This window comes from Aegilops tauschii, chromosome 7, assembly GCF_002575655.3.
Source record: "Aegilops tauschii subsp. strangulata cultivar AL8/78 chromosome 7, Aet v6.0, whole genome shotgun sequence".
NCBI classification, from domain to species: Eukaryota; Viridiplantae; Streptophyta; class Magnoliopsida; order Poales; family Poaceae; genus Aegilops; species Aegilops tauschii.
In genome coordinates this window covers 26906046-26930797 of record NC_053041.3, presented here as the reverse complement: position 1 = coordinate 26930797, position 24752 = coordinate 26906046, and the positions used below count along the sequence as shown (strand labels likewise).

The 24752-nt window shown below is 46.1% G+C and overlaps 1 protein-coding gene across 1 annotated transcript; it reads right to left on the bottom strand.

The window, feature by feature from the left end:
* Positions 1-7957: 7957 nt before the first annotated feature.
* LOC109766159 (aspartyl protease family protein At5g10770) lies at positions 7958-10134 on the bottom strand. Its single transcript, XM_020324929.4, has 3 exons — positions 9844-10134; positions 9443-9723; positions 7958-9246 (listed from the first exon to the last, which is right to left on the bottom strand). Exons 1-3 carry the CDS (start codon positions 10019-10021, stop codon positions 8176-8178), a joined length of 1530 nt encoding a protein of 509 aa, XP_020180518.3. The 5' UTR covers positions 10022-10134; the 3' UTR covers positions 7958-8175.
* Between the last annotated feature and the right edge of the window lie 14618 nt (positions 10135-24752).

Below are 24752 nucleotides of genomic sequence, written 5' to 3'. Positions count from 1 at the left end.
AAGGATAATGCGAGTAAGAAAAAGTTCCATCATATTATGGGGCCAGGAGGATACCGCCTTTCGGAGCCTAGGTGGCAGAAGATGGAGGAGGACCTGAGGGTGCGAGGAATCCCTCTAGGTACAGAGGGATGGGACCCAAGGGCCAAAAGCTGGTGGTACGGGCATGGGGGATCGCTAGACCCGGAGACAGGGGTGTGTGTTCACCGGCAGAGATAGTTTGCTCCCACCCAAGCCCTTATTGACGCAATGACCCAAGCTCAAGAGGGCTTGATCAAGTTCAACAGAGAGAAAGACGCACTGACAACAGCCCTCGGGAATGATGAACACGGAGGACGTGTACGAGGCAAAGGCAAAGTTCCGTGGAAAGTAGGGTTTTCCCAGGACAATTACCCGTACTGTTACAGAAGCCGTAAGAGAAAGACGGACCGGGATGCAGATCTTATGACGAAGTTTGCATCGGAACTCCATGAGTTGAAGCAGACCGTGCATGAACTAGTGAAAGAAAAATCGGCTGTAGGGCCGCATGAAGATCATGAAGCGGATCGCGGAAGCCAGCAGCGGAGAAGCAGCGTGGCTTCCACGGATGCCCCGCCTGCTGCTAGTGCACCGATGATCGAGATTCGTGCACCGGAGCCTCACTACCCCGTGGATGATGTAAAGGAGATGAAAGAATGTGATCTGCATTATCCCGTGGGGAACGTTTCCACGAAGGTAGCTAGCGGCAGTGCTTTACCCTGTACACCTGGAGCACTCCACCACAACAACCCCATTGCATATGGCTATGCTCGTGTCACGGTGGAAGACATAGTCCAAGGGTTTGAGGACCTGGAGATTGACAAACCTACACCCGAAGGGGAGAGAAGACTTGGAGATGTCAAGCGCCAGTTCATTCTATGGAAAAAGAAGTACATAGTGTTTCCAGGCGAGGCGCCAAGGCTAGCAAGTCCACCCCCCTCCGATGGTGGTGGTGGCGGTGGTGGCGGTGGTGGTGGTCGTGGTGGTTCACCTACACCTCCTTCACGCCATTCGACGCCGTCCCCCGATCCACAACCTCCGGCGGGTACGACGCCCCCCAATCCTCCTCCGGCGGGTACGACGCCCCCCAATCCACCTCCGGCGAAGAAGCAGAAGCAGGCGGACAGCAAGAAAACCCGCTCCTGGACTATTAACCCGGACCCTTATGTACCTAAGACCACAAGGGTACCGGAGCCATCACTGAAGCCTCTCCTCCCAAGGCCTGGGGAACTTAGTGAAGCTGAAACCAAATTGGCCGCGTCTGCTGATTATGAGAAATGAAAGGCGGATATGAAGGCGAAAAAAGAGTCTGAGCCCAAGCAAGTATTCACTGAGAAGCAAAAGAAGTGGGCTAAGGATTTTTTGACGACACCGTCCCAAGCCGAGCTGAATATGCCTGACGACTATGGACATGAACTTCGTAGGCAAGCAAAAATATTGAAGGAGGAGAAAGAAGAAAGTAAAAAAAGCGGGAAACAAGTTGACCAGCTCGGGATGCAGAAGAAACAATCGATCCCCCCGCTCATAGTGAAAGCCGGTCCGGAAGAGGACCCCGAGATCATAGCAGCTGCGGCAGCACTTGGATTGACTGTAGCGAGTGCCATGAAACAAGCGTCCGAGATGGGTTTGACTCTTCGTGCCTTCTTAGGCCTTGAGGATGCGCCAGTATGTGAGATAGCATTACAATATGTGCGGAATGGGCCTCTCGTCGAGCCTGCGCGGGAAAAGAGTCTACCACCACAAATGCGAAATCTGCTACGTTGGTACAAGCAATTCATAACATGGGCCGACAAAGAATATATTTATGCGGATGTTACAGATGAGCATCACACCAAACGGTACTCTGTAGAAGTTCATATGAGTGAATTGTTCCAGCTGTTCAATCTGCGCGACCTCGACAATTCTATGCTGAGTTGCTACGTTCTGTAAGTGATTTATTTCTACCTCATCTCGTTCTTCATTGCCTGCACTATATATATATATATATATATATATATATATATATATATATATATATATATATATATATATATATATATATATATTGTCCTAACTATATTGTTGCGTACGCTATTATGCAGATTGAAGATTTGGGAATGCAAAATAAGAAACATCCATGATGTTGGGTTCATTGACCCACATATCGTTAATGGACATGTGTTACAACATCACCCCGAAGACGTGGAGAAAGACTTGTACAAGTTTCTTAGAAAGCATCAACTCAAAAGTCATATTCCATTTCCTTACCATTTTGGGTGAGTGTTTCTCTCTTGTGCCCATTCTCTTTTGTTTACTCCATGCATGGTATGTCTAATCGATGAGTTATGCATGACTGTGCATGTAACGTGTCCGCAGGTTCCACTGGATTCTGCTAAATATTGAACTTCACACCTCCAGAGTTCTAATCATGGACTCTATGGATTCGGATCCAAAGCGTTGGGCCGACATGAGAAAAATGCTGCAAAAGTAATTATTTTCAATCATTTGAGCTCTATATCGATCGGTCTCTTTCGTTCATTTCCTAATATCAAGTAACTAATAACTCCCTTGTTCATTTAATTTTCTTTGCCCTGTAGGGTTTGGAGACGGTTCTCAGAAGAAATTGTCGGTGAATTCAAACATGAGCTAGATTTCAGAAGGTTAGTTAATGTGGATAAGCAGCCACCGGGGACCAATCTATGTGGATACTATGTTTGTGAGAACATCCGGAGACACACCTCTGAGCGGAAGGCATCGGATAGCGTGCGGAACGCGACGGATAACTTGCGGAGGAGGCTTAGTCCAGAAGCTCGCTTCCGACCAATTCAAGAAGAATTAGCAGGATTTTTCATGAGGGAAGTCATCAATCCTAAAGGAGAACACTATACCGAGGACGAAGAAATTTATATGCATACCCGAGATTGAAACTTGTACGAAGTTGTATATGGTCATCCATCCTAATTGTGTATGGAAACTTGTTCGAAGTTGTATATGGTCACCCGAGATTGAATATATATTATATATTCCTCTTGAATTCTTCTTGTTTGAAATTTCATATGCATGTATATAGTAACGTAGAATATGTGTACTGAAACTTTATCAAAATTAAAATAAAACACAAAATATAATATAAAAGAAATAAAACACTCCAAACTAAAAAGAAACCAGGTTTAGGGGGGCTAAAACCCTAAACCTGCGGAGGAGCCCTTTAGTCCCGGGTGGCCACGAGAACCGGGACTAAAGGTCCTCCGCCCCGACGGACCACGGGCGTCCACGTGGACGGGCCTTTAGTCCCGGTCAGCCACAAGAACCGGGACTAAAGCCTTTAGTCGCAGTCCGTAAGAGGCGCGACTAAAGGGGGGGTCTTTAGTCGCGCATATTTAGTCCCGGTTGCACAGCCGGGACTAAAGGCTGTTGCGAACCGGGACTAAAGGGCTTTTTTCTACCAGTGTCTCCCACTGAGCGCACATCGCCGAAAATTCTAAAATAAATCCAGGAATAAATGTGAGCACCAGGATTCAAATCCTGGTGGGCTGGAGATACCACAGTTCCTCTAACCATCCAACCATATGTTAGTTCGCCACGACGAATCTAACTGGTTGTGGAAAGTTGTATGCTGTAATATTGCCCGTGGCCTGAACTCCGAAAACATGCATATAGGTTACACTAGACTACTAGAGTACATGGGTGGTTTCTGCAATATAAAACATAAGTCGTTGTAAAATATACATTCAGGTTCGTAGGCACGCCGGCATCAGCACCCCTCCCTCATCAGCCGGACAAACTTTACTATAGTAGATAGTCGGGAAATCATCGTGCTAAGCCTCTACAGGACCAGCCCACCAAAACAACAACCCCCTGCCGACGAGAGAGACCTAGATCAAACAAACGAAGACCGGATCCACGTGGATCCATCGAAGACAAACAATGCCGGAATCCTGCGAGATCCACCAGAGACAAACCTCCACATGCCCTTGAACGATGCTAGAAGCATCGCTGGGATGGTGCTAAGCTGGGATAACCTTATTCCATCTTCATAGAGCCGCCGTTACCTCATTTATTTGAGTAGGATACAAACCCTAACAAACTAAAAAACAATAATAAACGAAGCCTTCCCGTCGGCAAGGGCTGGATCCACCGCGCATCCATGGCCATAAGGCCACAGGAGATGAGGCAGACCAACAGCGGGAGCCCTCTGGCGGCAGGTGCGGCCCCAACATCCCGATACTTATCGTGGCGGTTTCGACCAGCGGCAGACTCCTCACCTTCGATTTTGGACCTAGTAGCATTGGGATTGCTCAGGTTATGGCCAAGGAGAAATCTTTGTCCGGCTTGCCGGTGCCGTTTTCCTTCTCGAAGGCCCTGAATGGCCTCCTCCTGCGCCCATCTTTGAGCTCATAGGAAACCCTAGGTCCGGCTCTTCGGATCGGATGGTGACGACGTCTCGGCGTCGTTTTCCTTCATGAAGGCGCTATCTTGTCGCTTGCAGCGTCCCCAGTGTCGGCCTTGGCGATGTTGGACTTCCTTCTTGTACGGCCCACCCTTCTAGATCGAGGCTTCATGTGTTTAGCTGTGTTGTATCCTATGTTTAGGCCGATCATCCATTGTCCCTCTGCTCTAGGCAACATGTTCACGTATGCCTTTCTTGCGTTCGTGTCATGTGTTATGAAAAAAAGACCGGTTGCGGTGCCGGCGGGAGGTACAGAAAACCCTAACGGGTGGGTTCCCTTCGTACGAGCGACTCTACAGTAATTTTCTACTAATATACATGTACAAAAGAATATAAAGAGTGTTGCCAAAAAAGAATATAAAGAGTAACAGAAAAAATAGATCAGCCAATTCCTTCTCTAGGCCCCGTTGGAAAAAGGAGCAAAATCATTGTATCCTGTTCACCGATAGGTTGTGCACCAATTCTATCTTTATTACCCTGTATACTTTGTCGGGTCATAGGCTTTCTTCAAAGCTTCTAGCAGGTGGCACAACCAAATCGAGATCGAATCCCTGAGACGAATTTATCACCTTGATCATTAAGCATCGACAAGCTCCTTTTAAAGCATCGATCTATTATCTCCGATGGAAAGAGCGGACCTGTCTTGGCTGTCAAGTATGAGAGCACCACATAAACGAGCCATGGCGGAGAACTGGCAAAGCAAAAAACGAAAGCGGAGGCCGTGGGTCAGGGGCACGCAAAGCAACACGATGCCAGACGAGCTGGTCGGACGCTCGCTCGATTGTGCCACTGGTACAACAATCCTCTCTTTTTTCTGCTCGATTGATTGTTCATACACCTGATCGGATCGGTTCTTTCTGTTGGTGCAGCTAGCCCTTGCCCTAGCTCGCCGGTCCCCTCTCTCTCTCTCTCTCTCTCTCTCTCACGCACTGAAGTAGAAGGGAGGAAGAAGATGGAGCAGTGGACACAGGAGGTTTTCCGGCGCACGAACGCCCGCCGCATCGACGGCCCTTTTACTACTCAAGCATGAACTAGAGCACCTCAGCTGTTACAACGATCACCGCACGGCTTTATAGCCCCGAGCCGGCGCCCTGGGCACGTACCCACGCCTCCACTCGCCCGCGATCATGCGCATGCTCCGCACGCTCTGGCCGCGCCCGCAACACGCTTGGACGCGCGCGACTTGCGGTGAGCATCAACAGAACGGGCCCGATCGCACCGGGCAGCTCGCCAATAGCCTAGACCTACACACACGCGCGGGGGGTGTACTCCTACACGGGCACCCCCGTGCACCACACGCACGCACACACGCACAGCTATACCGCGGACCCGACACGCCCAGCGCGCGCCCATACACGCGCCCGACGTGTCCGACCCGTGGCCGCGGCTTTATTTTGCCCAACACTTCCAAGTTTCAACCATCACGGTTTGTGCGTCGTGCGGATGGGCAAGATACCATACATAGAGTTAGGGTTGAATAGATTCTTTGACCTATTACTAGGTAATTATCTGTGCATTGCATCGGGTCATAAACATTTTACACGCGATCATCGCAATTTACACGTCATTTTTATTGTCAATGTAATTAATTACGTAACGAGATGGACTTTAGGTGCCAACTTGACCAACACCTATTGACTTGCCAAAACAAAATATTTTACTTTTGCTTTAGTAATTTTGAATGGAAGATCTAATTTATGAACCGTGAGATCCGTCCTCAGCTACTGTGACCAACATCACTTTGCATCGCCACCACTCCATGTAGTTGCGCTAAACTGTATGGTGATACCTTCCTCGGCTCCTTGCCGGCGTTTTTTTTTTTGTGTTTGTGCGTTGCCGTCTACTCGCCTTCGTTGCCCTACCCTCTGTTATGATATCTTGCTCGGCTACTTTCCGGTGTTTTTTCATATCGCCGTGTACTCCCTCTCGCTGTGAGTAACCTCTGTTACAGTAATTGCTTGCTCTGCTATCATGTCATGCATCACTTTCACCACGCGTCATTCACTCTGGCTCGTTGTTCCCAACCTAATGCTAGTGTGATCCCTTGCTCGTCTGTGATATCTGGTGTCACTCTGTGTTCTTGTCCACTCTACACCTGACATCTACAGACATGGTCACCTGCTCAGCTTTCATGTTCATTGTTGGTTCGCTCTGCTGTCCACTCCATGATATAAGATAGTTCACATTACTTTCCACGGACAATAATTTCCTTTCCCCTAGCAAAAGGTACGAATCCTGAATGCAAAGCATGCAAGGTTATCTGCCTAAACCTGTAAACCACGTAGGCTCTATTGCAATCTAGGTACTTGCACGCAAGGGATAGGAGGCGTGTGAGGGATGAAAGATGCGTGCGTAGCTACCAATCTGGAGACAGTAAACTTTCGAGCATGATCATATAAAATGAAAGAGAAATCATATTCCTATTTAAAAGTTCTACAAGAACTCTACCTACTAGTTCACTTTGACTGCAACCGAACTCTACGTACTAGTTCATTTTTACTGCAACCATCTCCACGTTTGCAAGGTTTTTGTAAAATTAGCAAATAGGAATATCATTGCTCAAAAATGAATATGGTAAAGTAACTAGCATTTCCTTTAGACTCAAGAATCGTACGTTGTATAATAAATCCTTCCTTGATTATAACCACAGACGCTCACATCAAGTAAGTACACTGGTCCCCACAAATGTACACACACATACCTTATCTTCATGAGCACACCTCTGAGTCTGAGTTGGTAGAATTTTTTTTCTGAATACAGTACAGACGCGTACGCTCATACATACGCATATACACTCATCTCTATGAAAGCATACCCTACTTATATGAGCACCTCCAAGAGATTGAGAAAACACATTATCATGAGACTAATGAAGTCGCTACAGACGTCTTCATAGTCAATGTGGACATCTCCTCCCACATAATGCACATCATCGGAAAGCCTAAAATAAGTCTAGGAAAATATGAGCACCAATGTAAAGTCTACTTCTCTCACTGAACGCACATCGTCGGAAGGCCTGAAATAAATCCAGGAAAATGCGAGCACCAATATTAAGTCTAGGAGTTGAATTCTGGTGGGCTGTGAATACCACTGTCCTCATAACCATCTAACCACAGGTTGATTCGCAACCGATTTGACAGATCTTGACATTGACAAAGTCACTACAGACACCTCGTAGTCGATGAGCATATCATACCAAACGATTGCACCGAAAAAGCTGAAACAAATTCGGAAAATATATGAGCAGCCATGCTAAGTCTAAAACTTGAATTCGGGTGGGCTTGTTTCACCATGACAAATAGCGTGGCGGCTATAACCCGTGCTTCCGCTTGAACTGATATCCAATTCAAAAATGTAAAAAAGAAAAAAAAATCAAATTATGCAAAATGGTTGTGATTATTTTATAATGGGCCAAACATGATGAACAATAGTTGACCATTTCAGGATGATCAGAGCATACAACTCGAATAAGGACTGAGTAGTCCAGCAAATAAATCTTACGCTTAAACCACAGAAAATAATTCTCAACCTTCATTTCGCACAATAAGTAAAGCTTTTACAATCGATAAAGGCACACAAAATATTGGTAACGGGAAATACGGCACACAAAACACTTGTCAAATCGGCTTATTTGTCGGCCATAGGTGAAAGGCCCAATAGGGATATTACCCAAGAACCCAAACGATGGTAGGTACGTAGTAGGTAGGTAGGCTGAACGCGCGCTGTGTAGCTCAGCACGCGGCACGGCGGAACCCGACGGCGCTGCCGCCGACGTTGTAGAGCACCTCGATCGTCCGCTGCTGGACGTGGCCGATGACACCGGTGGATCCGTCGCCGGCGCCGGTGGACGCGAACGCGAGGCAGCTGTTGAACAGCACCCCCGACGGGTCCAGCTCCACGGCAGCGCCGCTGTTGCTCCGGCTGTCGAACACAAGCGAGATCTTGGGCAGCCTGAGGGTGCGGACGCCGGTGAAGTCGTAGCAGGTGTCAAGCTGGCCCTTGGGCGGTGCGACGCGGTACGCGCCCATCTGGGCCCTGAAGGCGTCGCGCAGCGCGCGGTACGCGGTCGGCTGGAGGCGCGTGATGACGGTGCGGGAGTCCATCACCGCGCCGGCTGCAAATACCATGGGAGGCACGGCGACGCGCTGACCGGCTACGTCGATGCCGCGGAGGCGCACGAGGTACATGGACGGGACCATCTTGCTCTTGAGCATGGGCGTGAGCACGTACTTGGAGGCGGCGATCCTCGGGACGCCGAGGACGAAGAAGCCGGTGTGGCTCGACGTCGGCGGGACGCAGTAGGAGAAGACGTGGCCGTAGGTACCCTTGGTCTGCGACGAGAGCGACTGCGCGCCCCGGCCGAGCGACATGATCCCGGCGGTGGTGTTGCTGAAAAGGTCGGGTCGCTGCAGGGCGTGGCTGCACCCGAAGCGGAAGCCGCTGACCATGCCGGCGGGGGTGGGGGTGATTGTTAGCACGTCGGAGATGTAGGTGCCGGAGGTGGATGATCCGTCGGGGTACTGGACGCGGTACTGGCACTGGCCGGTGTTGCCGGCGCCGGTGCAGCCGTTGGCGTACGGGCCGAGCTGGCGGCAGACGGGCGAGCTGCAAGGGAAGGGAGCATAGGTGGTGGACTTGCTTGGGTCGTACGTGGCGTCCGTCTGAGGGTGGCACTGCGGCTTTGGGCAGGGCGCGCACTGCACCCACGGCACGTCGCTGGCCGTGTCGATCACCATGTGTTGGGTCACTCCGGGCAGACTGCCCCCGCCGACCGTGGCCGTCGGAGTGACCTCGGACTTCCCCTGCAAAGTAATATAAGGTTGCAAAGTGAATTTCATGAACCACAGACGATCGATAGAGACACCAGTTTCTTGATTTTTCTTCTTGTTTTATATATATTTCATTCACAATTTTAGTTTAGACATTCATCCATTTTGTTGCGATCACCAAGCATTTAGATCAACGTACAACCATCATCAACAATGTGCTTTAGTTCACCTGATTTCCAGCTGGCAGAGCAAACTTTGCGGCGGGCTCGCTAGTGACCCCGGATGCCTGGGGTTGCTGAAGGGGCGGTTCGTCGTCGTCGCCGGCGGGCTCATCGCCGGAGAGCTTCCTCTGGATGTATCCGGCGCGGTGCTGGTCCCACTGGAGCGTCTCGGCCGCGGATGACCACGGCGCGCCACTGTTCCCTGCCTCGGAGCACGGACCATTAGGATGGCTCAGCGGCACCCAGGCGCCGCCGGTAAGGTTGCCGCTGCCGCTGGCCGATGGGCTCACTGCATATATTACATGGCAAACGTTGATTAATTTCCAAATGCGCCGCTGCATCTTTTGGTAGAGTTAGAGGCACACCACTGGTGGGATGGGTTGATTAGTTAGGATCCGTGCATACGTACCCCTGTGACCTTGGCAGACGGGGCTCGGCTCCAGCGAGGTAGTTTCCACGACGACGTAGTAGTTGAGCTCCTCGCCCACGCTGGCTGCGGTTGCTCCATGGGAAATGTCAAGAGATGATGATGTACCACAGGAGCTAGAGAAGAGAAGCAGCACCAGTAATGGCACAAGGAGAGCCATGGCTAGAGGCTAGCTATTGTGAATTGGGTGCTATGATCGATGCTTACTCGGACACTCCTATTATATATAGATAAACGATATGGTGGTGTTTATTTTTTGGGCAGGAGGATTCACCACCGCCTCAGCATCAGATGATTGCAGGCTACTAATCTTTTTTCTTAATCGTAGTACAGACGCAACCACTCATATATACACGCATACACTCACCCATAAGGGCATCCTCAATGCGGGCACTAAAGCCGAGCGCCAGGATCAGAATCCTGGTAGTTTTCGTCATATCACGTCTGATTCCAGGAAATAGGCCAGCATCGATGCCGCGCTAGTCGCCGCTCGCCGGGCGCTAGCCCAATTTTTCGTTTTTTTTCACATGAGTACCGCCAGTACCTGGCACCGAGCGTTGGAAACACGGGCGCTAGCCAGGGCGCAAGGAAGAAACACAAATTTTTTATTACGGCTTAAGTGTCTAATGAGGCGCCTTGCAATGTACATGCCCTAAACACACATAACTAATGTATACTCGCTCACTTCCTCCCACTATCTCTACTATTAAATAGGAGTTTCTACGTCGCTCACCTCCTCCCACACGTCCCTATCTCTTTGGTCTTTTGCAAATGTTTATGGTAATCTCAACAGATGCCGCACAAAAAAAAACCCAATGTATATAGAATAACTTGAAATAATCTAAACCAAATCAAAATATATATTTCCTTGTCCTACTCATTCCCTTAATAAAACATCCATTCATTGATGGAAAGTATCATTTAATTAACTTTGGACGGAAGGATCATGCAAATTATGGAGTGTATCATTCGCCTAAATTTAGGGAAAGTATCATTTATATGAGCTCCTCCTAGAAAGGGGCGCTCTGCTCCCAGTTACTAAGAAAAATCTTCCAGTCTCTCTCCATCATCTTCATGTTCTGCCACACGATGTTTTCCGGCGACTTGGATGTGGAACGGGCTTTAGGAAAAAATCACTCACGACGTCTTTAATGGGATACTCGTAATTGATATTAAATCACTAAATTTGTTTGCTCTCGTTGCAACCGATGGGCAATTAGCTAATCCTCTATAACACTAAGGCCTCCTTTGGTTCATAGGGTAGGAAAATCATAGGAATAGAAAAGTCATAGGAAATAGGATGACATGCATCTCAAATCCTATGAGTAGGAATAGGAACGAAGATATCCTTTGATTGAAATCATAGGATTTTTCCCATTTAGTCTAGGCTAATGTTTATTTTCCTATGAAATGTGGAGGATAGGAAGAATTCCTGCGTAGGAATAGGATTCTATTCCTACAAACCAAAGGGCATTAAAGGAATTTTTCCTATAGAAATCATATCGTATGGTATTCCTACAAAATTCCTCAAAACCAAAGGAGGCGTAAGCTCCCTAGTTTTAAAGAGCTCACATCCAATTGAGGTCTTCAATTAGAATTGGGTAACCCGATTTTGACCGAGTCAACGATTTCTCTTTTTTTGCGAGAAAAACTTCAAATCTATTCATTTTCAATCATGATAGTACAACGAACACTAAAAATAATAAAAATTACATCAAGATCCGTAGGCCACCTAGCAAAGACTACAAGCACTAAAGCGAGCCGAAGGCGCGCCGCTGTCATCGCCCCTCGCTCGCCTGAGTTGGGCAAACATTGTTGTGGTAGACAGTCGAGAAGTCGTCGTGCTAAGGCCCCATAGAACCAACGCACCAGAATAGCAACAACCTTAGATGAAGAGTGTAGATCAAAAGGATCCAACCTGAAGACACACGGGCGAAGACGAACGACGAACAGATCCGAGCAAATCCACCAAAGATAGATCCGCCGGAGACACACATCCACACGCCCACCGATGATGCTAGACACATCACTGGAACGGGCCGGGGCTAGGCGGGGAGACCTTTATTCCATCTTCAGGGGGCCGCCGCTATCTCGCCCTCCTGAGCAGGACACAAACCCTCACAAAGCTCGAAAAAAGATCTAAAAATGGAGCCCTCCCACCGAAGACGGGACAGACCGGCACCGGCGCTGGCGGGAGGCAGAGAACCCTAGCTTTTTGGAGGCGGCGGCTAGCTAGCTGAAGTCAACGGTTTATCAAAGGTCTCTTATTCAATTCTTTTATACTATACACTATGTTTACTAAATTTTAAGACCTCACAATTAATTGAGGTATTCAATTTAGAATTAGGTCAACCATTTTGACTGGATCAACACTTCCTCAAGCTCTCCCATTCTAATCTTTTAATTTACTATGTTCCCTAGTTTTGAAGATCTTTCATTTAATTGAGGTATTCAATTTTGGATTTGGTTTACGGTTTTGGCCGGACAAATGGCCTTTCAACCGGCCTATAAAAACATATCAATCCCGCGCACCCTCCCACCAGCTGGCAAAAAGAAGCGCCACTATGTGATATTGTAACACCAATATAGTAGTACATCCAACCACTGATACATAAATGTCCCCACGTAAATATAGCTTGGTTAGCGGATAATACAGAATCACACCATGAAAGACGCACCAAATCACCACATTATAAATAAAAATAAAACACACTCTATCATCATCCCCACCAGCCAAACTAAATATTCTATCAAAATATAAGGGGTATTAGTTTTGTTGAAAGTCAAATCTCTTTTACTTTGACCAAGTTCAGAGCAAAAGTATCGACATCCACAATATGAAACATAAGGACATTCATTTCATGATGAATTTAAAAATACAAATTGTATATTATTGATTTTGATATATTTCTCTATAAATTTGATCAAACTTAAATGGTTTGACTTTCAAAAAAATAATACACCTTATATTTTGAAATAGGCTGATTATTTTGCTACCATGGAACGACAAAGAAAATCAGAAGCATGCATGTAACTTTTTTTTTGTTTTTTTGGAAAAGGAGGCTTACCCCCGGCCTCTGCATCCGAAGAATGCATGCGGCCATCTTTACTAAAAATGAAGTTCAAACAAAAAAAGTCTTATCTCCATTACAACTCGCAAGAGGAGCGAAAATAAAAAAGAGTTCTCAAAGCCACAACCGACATGTGTAAAACAATAGAACACTAAATGCCTATTCTATTAAGAGACCGCCATCCAAACTGGTTGAATATATCCCGTCCTACCGTCTCCCATTGGATGCACCCAGTAACCAAAGGCTCCCTGAACTCCATAGGAGTGAGTAAGGACCACGTACGGATCCAAGCAGTAGCTCTGAATATGACCTGCAAGAATGTTAAGGAATATTGTCTGTTAAAGATCATATCATTTCTGCAGTTCCATATAGCCCAAAGAAGCGCACATATTCCAATCCGAATACGAGACGCAGTAAGCAAATCTATACTAGCTAGCCAGGTCCCAAATAAACCTTTAATGCTAGTTGGTGGATTAATGTTAAAGGCTATATGAATCGATCACCAGAGTAATCTCGCGAGGGGGCATTCTATAAATAAGTGTTGTATTGTCTCATCATGCACACAAAAACAACATCGTGGACTACCCACCCACCTTCGCTTTATCAAGTTGTCCTTGGTAAGAATCACTTGCTTGTGCAAACCACATAAAGATTTTAATACACAAGGGGACCTTCACCTTCCAAATATGTAGGGATCTTGGGATTGGGCCAGAGTTAATGAGATCCATATAAAACGATTTAACCGTGAACACACTGTTGCTTGTTAGTTTCCAGATAAAAGAATCAGGTCGGTCAGATAATTGAACATCCATTAACCGTCTAACCAAGTGTAGTCAGGAATTCTAACGTTCCCCGACTAGAGATCTCCTAAACTGTATATTTAAGGGTACCTCTTGTAGCATGCATGTAACTAACAGAAACTTCTTTTTCTTTGTGAAAAGTAACTAAGAGAAACTAATGACATTCAACCACTAGAATAAAAAAAAGGGTACCAAATCTCCATCTACCCTTTGGAATACACATTCAAAAAACATGTACAAAATAAATGTACTAGGGTTGTCAGGACAGACCACTAAAATTAAAAAAGGGTTGGCAGGACAAAAGAAAATGATAATCTAACAGAAAGCATCACATTCCCAGCTTGGCTGCCTTTCTTCTTTCACACGATTTTCCTTGACTACACGTGGACCGTATATATGCCTCTTTTCTATTGGCGCGTGTTACACGCGTTAAAGATCATCGTACGATCGTGCTGACCGACTGGCGTGAAAAATAACCGGACAGGGTGCGATGCAATGATGGCACCTCTGGGATTCGGGTGCGTTCGCAGCAGCATGGATGCATGCATATGGCTAAGCATATTTTTCCCATTCGTAGATGGCTAGCTTTCGTTTTGCATCTTTGTTGCTTTGCTTTCAATCCGACATCGTGATGGACATCTGATCCGGCTCTCCTTTGATTTCCTTTTTGTTGAGGTAGTGCTTTCCTTTGCTTTTTTCTGCGTTGCTTTAGTAGGGCTCGCTTTCTGGGACGTAGGACGCTTGCTCTCAAAATCTTACTGGGTGTGATTAGGACACATCTAGATGTGACATAATTATGTCACATCTAAGATGATGTCATCCATGTTTGTTGCCCTTTCATTGACAATTTCCTCTACCTGTCATAAAAAATGCACCGCGTAAAAGCTTACGAGTACCCTGTGAGGCCTGCGTGCCACTTTCTTTTGTTAGCATCAAACATGACAAACTAAGAAACGTACGTGAGATGCCTGGGTTTAGAAACGAATGTAGTCAAGGTGAGAGCTTGTACTTTAGTCCAGTACGTGTAAAGCTCAAGAGATGATTAGCATTTGTGAACAAATTTTAAGAAGGGAACTTTGTTTTAAACATTTGAACTTTTTTTAAAACAAGTTTTTTTCTAAACTTGCGAGCATTTTTTGAAAAACGTGTACTTATTTTGATATTTTTTACAAAAATAGCTTTTGAAAAAACAAAAGAGTTTTTCAAATTCCAAATACTTTTTGAAATAGACAAACAAATAAGAAAAAGAAAATTATAAATTTGCTTATTAAATGAAAATAAGTAAAAAGGAAACAGAATCATGTGAAGAAAAAAAGGGCAAAGGAATAAATCAGGAAAACCATGAAGAGAACAAACAAACAAACATACGCCCCTAGTTGTGAATCGATGGTTACATGCAACTAGGATCACTACAAAAAGTACGATGCGTCCTAGTTGTGAGTCGATGGTTGACTTGCAACTGAGGCCCTACAAACATACACCCCCTAGTTGTGAATTGATGATTGACTTGCAACAGGCCCCCCTACAAACATACGCCCTCTGTAGTTGCGAGTCAATGGTTGACATGCAACTGGGGACAGTACAAAAAAGTACGATGCATCCTAGTTGCGAGTCGATGGTTGCTTGCAACTAGGCCCCTAGAAACATACGACCCCTAGTTGCGAGTCGATGGTTGACTTGCAACTGGGGCCCTACAAACATACACCCTCCTAGTTGTGAATTGATGGTTGACTTGCAACAGGGCCCCCTACAAACATACGCCCTCCGTAGTTGCGAGTCGATGGTTGACATACAATTGGGGACAATACAAAAAAGTACAATGCGTCCTAGTTGCGAGTCGATGGTTGACTTGCAGCTGGGCCCCTACAAACATACGACCCCTAGTTGCGAGCCGATGGTTGACTTGCAACTAGCCCGACAACAAACATACGTCCCCCAAGTTGCGACTTGATGGTTGACTTGCAACTCGGTCCCCTACAAACATATTGCCCACTAGTTGTGAGTCAATGGTTGACTTGCAACTAGGGCCCAACAAACATACGCCCCCTAGTTGCGAGTCGATGGTTGACTTGCAAATGCCCCCCTACAAACATATGCACCCCCTAGTTGCGAGTCGATGGTTTACTTGCAACTGGGCCCCTACAAACATACGCCCCCTAGTTGCAAGTCAATGGTTGAGTTGGAACTGGGCCCGTAAAAACCCAAAAACATATGTCCCCCCTAGTTGCGATTCGATGTTGACATGCAAATGGGGCCACTACAAAAAAGTACGACGTGTCCCAGTTGCGAGTGGATGGATGACCTGCAACTGGGGCCACTACAAACATACGCCCCCCTAGTTGCGAGTCTATGGTTGACTTGCAACTGGGGCAACTACAAAAAAGTACGACACGCCTCAGTTGCGAGCCGATGATTGACTTGCAATTGGGGCCCTACAAACATGCGCCCCCCTTAGTTGCGAGTGGATGGTTGACTTGCAACTCGGTTCCTACAAACATATGCCCCCCAGTTGCGAGTCGATGGTTGACATGCAACTGGGGCTACTACAAAAAAGTATGAGGCGTCCTAGTTGAGAGTCGATGCTTGACTTGCAACCGCCCCCCTACAAACATATGCCCCTGGTTGCGAGTCGATGGTTGACTTGCAACTGCCCCCCTACAAACATATGCACCTCCTAGTTGCGAGTCGACGGTTGACTTGCAACTGGCCCCTACAAACATACGCCCCTAGTTGCGAGTCAATGGTTGACTTGCAACTGGGCCCCTACAAACATATGTCCCCCCTAGTTGTGATTCGATGATTGACATGCAACTGGGCCACTACAAAAAAGTACAACGTGTCCTAGTTGCGAGTCGATGGCTTACCTGCAACTAGGGCCGCTACAAACATACGCCCCCTAGTTGCGAGTCGATGGTTGACTTGCAATTGGGACAACTACAAAAAAGTACGGCGCATCCCAGTTGCGAGTCGACGGTTGACTTGCAATTGGGCCCCTACAAATATGCGCCCCCCCTGTGTTACGAGTCGATGGTTGACATGCAATTGGGCCCCTACAAACATACGCCCCCCTTAGTTGCGAGTCGATGGTTGACTTGCAACTGAGCACCTACAAACATATGCCCCCCTAGTTGTGAGTCGATGGTTGACTTACAATTGGGATAAAAAAAGTCGAGTCAAACTAGAGAAAAAAAAGTCAGGCCAAACTGCATGTTAATAGTGGACTTGCAACTGAGTCAGAAAAATAGTTGTTCCTAGTTGCAACTTAAGAGTGAAGTTGCAACTAGGGCAAAACAAACATCGCACACAAAAAGGTGTCAGCTATAATAAAAGAGAAAGGAAAAATGAAGAGAGGATGAATGGGGAGAGGCAAAATAGCGGTGGAATGGAGGTGATCAAAGAGGCAACGAATAGAGCACTATGTCTCTTCTGCTTCTACATAGCATGCCAATAACAAAAACAACAAAAAGAGCCCATGAAAATTATCAGAAAAAAACAAAACAGAGGCTAAGCAAAAAAATGTCCTAACGAAAACCGGCGAACAACTGGACATCGCGGCAATGCGGGATGCACACCATAAATGAAACAAATTCAAGTTTGCGCTATGATTACAATAAAATATATCGGACAAACCACACCTTAGAATAGACACTGTTAAAATCTTCATGAGATTTAACAAATCCGATTAGAAAAATATTAAAAAAAATAAATGTTCATGATTTTTTTTAAAAACATAAGTTACAATAAGTGTTCACAAAAATAAAACATCCAAATTTTAATAATGTTTGCGCGGTTCAAAAAGTGTTTTCCGTACTAAAAACAAATCATGAACGGGACAAAAAAATCATGAACAGCACAAATTAGTATCATACACATTATATGGGCCAAAAACAGATAGCCTCTTTTTTTTGAGACAACACAGCATAGAAAAGACAAAAAAAAAAACAGCCGGCCCATGCACGAGAGGCTGGACCAAGCAACTCCCGAGCGAGCGAAAGCGACGTGCACGATTAGCGCCGAGGGCCACGCACAGTGCAGATTTAACTCTGCACGAGATTTACAGTGTAATAGATCCAATGGTTACAAACTTAGATGTGACTTCCTTAAAAAATATCTAGATGTTACTTAGAAATTCCGAATCTTATATCCTACTTATTTACTAATTGGAGGCGAGACCTGCTCTCCTATGCCATGTATATGTGAGTCGTCCTTCTCTAGGTCTCTCTCCGTTTCCTATATAAAAAAAAGAAGGAAAACTGGTCGTGGATGAAGTAGGAAACCTGCTCTCCTATCCCACGTACATTGTAAAACTAACCTTAGGATGTTAACTGTAGGGTGAGGATCAAATAGACAATGATGGAGCGATCTGTCGTAAGAGACGAGAACTCTTTCTCTCTCTCTCTCTCTCTCTCTCTTTGACAGGGAAGACAGTAGGGGGAAAACCCTTACTGTAATATCATTTATCTATATAAATGGGGAGTTTACATAGACATATCAGTTTTCATTTTACATCACATTTTGTTGCAACCAAACCTAATGTGTGGTTGCTCAACCAGTTGAAGAAAGAGAAGGACGCTATACAATAGAAGTACAAAAGGTGATCAGAGCAGCTCTATGTGCTGCTTTAACCCTATGTTGCAAGAGAGACAATTCTTCTTTGAATCGTGTGAGCCAAGATCCAATACTGGGGGCCAGGCCTCTGAAGTGTTGATTGTTTCTCTCCTTCCAAATACTCCACGCTGCTGTTAGAAATGTTTCATAGAAGAACAGGTTCGGCCAGCTTTCCTTTGTGTTTTGCAGAAGATCCAGGCGGCAGGAGAAAGTCGGACAAGCTATGTTGAGTCTCGTCCAGCAGCTTTGACTAAAAGGGCATGAGAAGATCATGTGATCCACTGTCTCCTCGACATGGTGGTTGCAGAGGCCGCAATTAAAATTGTTGCCAATATTATAATGCCTTCTCTTCAACATGTTGCGTGTGTTGAGACGATCATGGAACATGAGCCAACCAAAAACTTTGATGTTCATAGTGCATTTAGACTTCCAAAGTTGGCAGAATGCTTGATGAGACCCCCCATCCCTGAGGTAATTGTTGTAGTAGTCCCTTGGTTTGTAAAGCGTGCCCCCCAGGAATAGTGCCAAACATCATGCAGTGATGTCGATGGAGAGATCCACGTTGTTTGTCTTTGGATTTCTTGTATCTCATCAAGGGCCAGAGGCGAGACAGGAAGGTGAAAGGTTTCATGCATGTCCATAGTGTTCATCACCTCGGCAACAGAAAGATCCTCATGCACGACAAAAGAGAAAGCACGAGATGTGAGATTCGTAGCACCTCTTCCTGCCAGAGATCTTTCCAAAAGAGGGTCGAACCATCTACTATTTGGACTCGAGAAATGCCTCGGTAGATGTGGGTCAGTTTGAGAATGTCCTTCCACCAGAACGAACCAACAGGGTCAACAACATGTGGAATTTTGCCATCATAGTGATTGTCCCAGATTAGGCTGACCCAGGGCACATCAAGTTTGTTGTAGAACTTGTGCAGAAATTTTAGGAGCATGGCCTCATTATGAACTTTCAAATTGATAACTCCTAAACCCCCTATCTCCTTTGGCCGACAAACCAAATCCCAAGCAACCAGAGAGTTACACTTATCACCTTGTTCAGTTTTCTTAGTCCAGAGGCATCTGCGTCTGATCTTGTCAAGGATCTCAGTGAGCTTCGGAGGAAATTTGAGAGTGCACATGGCAAATACCAGGAGTGACGTGACCGAAGCATTCAACCAAGATAGCTTGCCACCGTACGACATCATCGCAATAGTAGGTGTCAGTTACCTCTCTAACCTGCAGACCAAAGCATAAACTCTTGTATCGTAGGTCGTGTGGTGCCGAGCGGGAGGCCTAGGTATGTGAATGGCATCGATCCAACTGCACATCCAAAGATACTAGCAAGATTAGCCGTAGCAGCTGCATCCAAATTAATCGGGATCAACGTGGATTTGTGGAAGTTGATCTTGAGGCCAATGGAGGAGGCATAATCAGATAAAATCTGTTTAACAAGAGCGGCTTGTCGAGTACATGCAGGGAGGACAATAAGTGTATCATTGACATATTGGAGGACTGGATATTCAGTTTGTCCAATGCACGGAAACGGTAGATCAAGCCTGCCTTGGTGGAAAGCATCATTAATAGCTGCCTGGAGTAACTCTGCTGCGAGGACAAAAATTAACGGTGAAAGTGGGTCTCCCTGTCTGACCCCGCATCTGCATGGGAATTGTCGACCGGTTACACCATTAAGAAGGACCGATGATTGGCCAGAGGAGAAGAGGCAATTAATCCAGGATATCCAGCGCTCATTAAAGCCCATATGCCGCATTATGTTTTTTTGAATATTTACTGTGAGGCAAAGCCCCACAGCCCTTTATTAGATAAAGCACCATTGTACAAACAAAATACAGACTATACAAGGAAGGAAAACAAAAGGAAAAAGAGTCTACCTATGGTTAACTAACTGTACTTGCTTTACAACAAAGAAGCAATCCAAGCCAAAAGTTTTGGTTTGGTACAGTCCTTCACCCTATGAGCAAGCAAAGAAATATCATGGATGAATTTACACTTCCAAGCACTGAAAGTAGCTCTCTCAGCTCTGAAGGTTCTGCCATTCCTCAAAATCCAAATATTCCATGCTGTTGTTAGCATAACTTCAATGAAGAAAGGGTGTGTGAAGCTGGACCTGGCGTGCAGGATACATTGCAGAATATCTGAGCCTCCAGACCAATCAATACCCAAATAGCTCCAGACTCTACAGCTGAAGGTGCAGTTAAAAAACAGATGTATTCTATCCTCATACGCCAGCTCACTGCAGATGAGGCATAGATTGTCATCCTGGTTTGAGCGCCAGTGTCTCCTAACTAGCATATCCTTGGTGTTAAGTCTGTCAAAGAATAAAAGCCAGCCGAACACCTTGATCTTCATGGTGCACTTACTCTGCCAAAGCCATTTGCAAGGTTGTATTGTAGGTAAGTGTGAGTGCATGATCATGTAAAAACTTTTGGCAGTGTACCCTCCTGATTGACCAGGCCATATCCAAACATCAGGTACGGTGGGGTCTCTGTCTAACTGCATGATCCAACCTTCCAGCATGTGCAACTCAGCAACAGCCTCATGGGAAAGGGGCGAATAAAACATAGAGTAAAGATCCTGGGATTGAAGAAATTCCCGCACAGAGATCCTATCATTATTGACAAAAGAAAACAGCCTTGGCAATCTCCAACATAGGGGTCTAGCAGAGCCCCCACTGTGCCAAGAATTAGTCCAGAACAGAGCAGAATCACCCATGTTGATACGTACTGAGGCAATAGCAGTGTAAGCCTCATGCAGTTTCAGAACATCTCTCCACCAGAAAGATCCAGCATTAGCCGTTGCCTGTGGAACCCCATGATCATAATAGCTGTTCCATATCAGGGTCACCCAAGGAACATCAACCTTGTTATAGAATTTGTGAAGATGCTTGAGAAGCAGTCCTTTGTTCTGGATGTTCAGATTAATGATACCCAAACCACCTTTATCTCTTGGCCTACAAACCAGCTCCCAAGCAGCCAGAGACTGTTTTGGAGCATCACTATTACCCCTCCAAAGGCATTGCCTGAAGATTCTGTCAAGTTGCTTAATGATCCCTGCTGGAATATTGAGGCTACACAGAAAGTATATGGGCAGAGAGGTCAGGACAGAGGTGAGGAGCTGCAAACGAGAGCCTTGATTCAGCATAGAAGAGCTTGCATTTAACCTCCTCTCAAGAATGTCAACTAAGGGCATGAGGTCAATGATCCTTGGCCTTGTAGTTCCCAAAGGCAATCCAAGATAAGTAAATGGAAGCTGGCCAATTTTACAACCAAGAATAGCAGCAAGTCTATCAGCCTCCTCATCAGGCATATTCAGTGGGATCATTGAGGATTTAGCAAAGTTGACCTTTAAACCAGTGGATTTTTGGAAGGTAAGCAACATATTCTTGAGGGCAACAAGCTCATCATCCGCATATTGAATGATGGGAAATTCCCTGTCATGGGTTTGAAGAGGCAAAGAGAGTGTGCCAGTCACCAGCATTTGATTGACCACAGATTGTAACAGATCTGCTGCGATGACGAACAGCTGTGGTGATAGTGGATCACCCTGCCTGATGCCACACTTACACAAGAATTGCTTCCCAGGAATGCCATTTAACAGTACAGACGAGGAACCTGTAGACAACAGTTGTTTAATCCAAAGAATCCATTTGGCATCAAACCCTTTATGCTGCAACATCTGAAGAATAACCTCATGCTCAACAGTGTCAAAGGCCTTAGCAAAGTCCAACTTAAGGATTATGATTGGACGCTTGGATTGTTTACATTGATGAATATACTCAAAACTCCAGGCCAGACAGTCCTGAATTGACCTACCCTTGAGGAACCCATACTGATTTTTGTGGATACACTTAAGGATCACCCTCTGCAATCTGTTGGCCAACAATTTTGTTAGAAATTTAAGACAAGTGTTGGTGAGGGAGATTGGCCGGAAATCATCGGGCCCTTCTGGTGAAATGATCTTGGGTATGAGCGTAATGAGGGAGGAATTGATATTTTCCAACGAAAGCTTCCCCTCATAAAAATCCTGAATCATCCTCAAGAAGTCCTCCTCAATTATAGGCCAACAGCGCTTGACGAACATCCCATTAAAGCCATCTGGACCAGGTGCCCAATCCACCGGCAATTCCTTCAAAACTTTGTTAATTTCCTCATCAGAAAATGGCAAGGATAGCTCCTCCAGTCCCGGGATGGGTTGAATTAAATGATTCAAATCAAAGCCCATATTGATCCCTTGGGCCTGGCCCATCCTAGATTTGAACGAGGCCCAAAGGATTCCCGCCATCTGAGCGTGATCTGTCATGGGGTCAAGCATGGAACTGGTCTTCAGACTGGAGATGGAGTTTCTCCTCATACGCTCTGAGGCCATGGCATGAATTTTTTTGAATTCTCCTCGCCTTGATGTACCTAATAGTGCACCTCTGTTTCCAATATATATAGTGTGGTTTTAACAGATGTTCATAGTGAAACTTCACAAGTTTCCGGAAGTTGAATTCCGGCCGTGTTAAAGGTCGCACTTCCTCCAGCTGATCAAAGTGCAGAATCACCTTCGAACAATCAACAGTAAGCTTTTTGATGTATGATAGCTTTTTGCTCCAAATTTTCAAATCATACCGCAGCCGCTTAAATTTCCTTGTGATAACCACAGAAGCAGAAAGATCAGAGAAGACAGGTGCATTCCAGGACTTGGAGACACAATCCATGAACCCCGGCATATCCAACTAGAAATTTTCAAACCGAAAAGTCTTGGCCGCAGGAATGGTAGTGTCAATGGACACCACACAAGGCACGTGATCGGAGGTAGTTCTGGCGAGTGGAGTAACCACAGTGTTCGGGTAGTGCGAAATCCAATCAGCAGTAGTGAAGAACCAATCAAGTTGCTCGAGCAGGGGGTTTTGCTGCATATTAGACCAGGTAAAGCTACGGCCCTTCAAGGGCAACTCCAAGAGTCCAAGGTGACCAATTATTTCGTTGAATAGGAAGATATCGTTGATATCACCACCCGGGAGGTTTCTGTTATCCAATGACCTGATGAAATTAAAGTCCGCCAACAAAAGCCAATTTTCATCGGGAGGGATGTCTAGATGATAAAGCCAACTAACGAAATCGTCTCTAGGCTGACCCTCACATGGCCCATAGACAGAGGCTAGGGTCCATTTTTCGGAATTCTGCAATGATTGGAAGGAGACGACAACACCAAACCTCTGAATATCAACAAGCTGGCCGTGAAAGATCAAGGAATTCCAAATGACGAGAATCCCACCAGAGGCTCCAACAGAAGGCGAGAACGCGAAGTGATCAAACCGCCTTGGGCAGAAGGATCTAATCGTTGGAATATCAAAGCTCTCACATTTAGTTTCTTGCAGACAAAGAACAGAACATCTGCTCTCCTCAATCTTGGCACGTAGGTCACGCTGCCGAGCCTCAGAATTGAGCCCACGCACATTCCAACAGACCACACTCCAGTTTCGAAAATAGCAATTATCCATAAGAAAACAGCGCAGGGGTATAGTTGCAGATCCAGCTGCTTAACAGCATGGAGATAAGCAGAACATAAGTAGCAGTAACAGTAACCAAGTAGTTCAAACAGTCACTCAAAATAAAAAACGGGCACAAAAACAAAAGCACCCAACTCTCCGTGAAGCTTCTTGGGTCGTCAATCATCATTTGAACGATTGATAACTCGGATGGATCAATGCCCAAAGCCACTCCAATGGCCTGCAATGTCGGAATAGGCGTCGGGGGTGGGAGAGGGAGCATGCTGGGCTCATCATCAAGACGAAGCTTCTTGGCCTTCGGGCGACGCAGGGGGGCAGACCTCGGAGGGATGGCGGAAAGTGGCCTCATGCCCGTCCTCTTGGCAGAACTACGCGTCATCCCTCTGGTGGTGAAGTCCAGAACAGGCTCCACAAGCGTGATAGATCGCCTGGAGCGTGCAGACTGACGTGGTCGTTTGCCCAGCGGAGATGGAGTGACCGAAGAAAACTGAAAATCCTCTTGAGAGACCGGGGAGGGAGAAGGTGGAACCTGGTAATTGGAGGACGAGAGATCATCAGATGCCAATTCTTCAATGACCACCGAAGGGCTGAGTCCAGGAACGGAGACACCTTGCCTGGCAGATAGGAGCTGATATTTCTGTTGCAGATCGGCAGACCCAAATTTGACTTGCAGCAACGTCGCAAAAAAACTAGGCAGACAAGCTGGTATATCCCTGATGAAGAATTCAGGCAACAAAGACTTGAATGATCTCTCCCATATCATTGCCGGCGGAAGAACTTGCCCATAAAAAACCCGGACCGTACCAAGATGAATCGGCTCCAGCTGCACTATTGGTGGGGCTTGTAGAGGCTGCTGGACCTCAGCCATATCCTCATCATCAGAATAATCCGCAGATGGGTTCAAAATCAT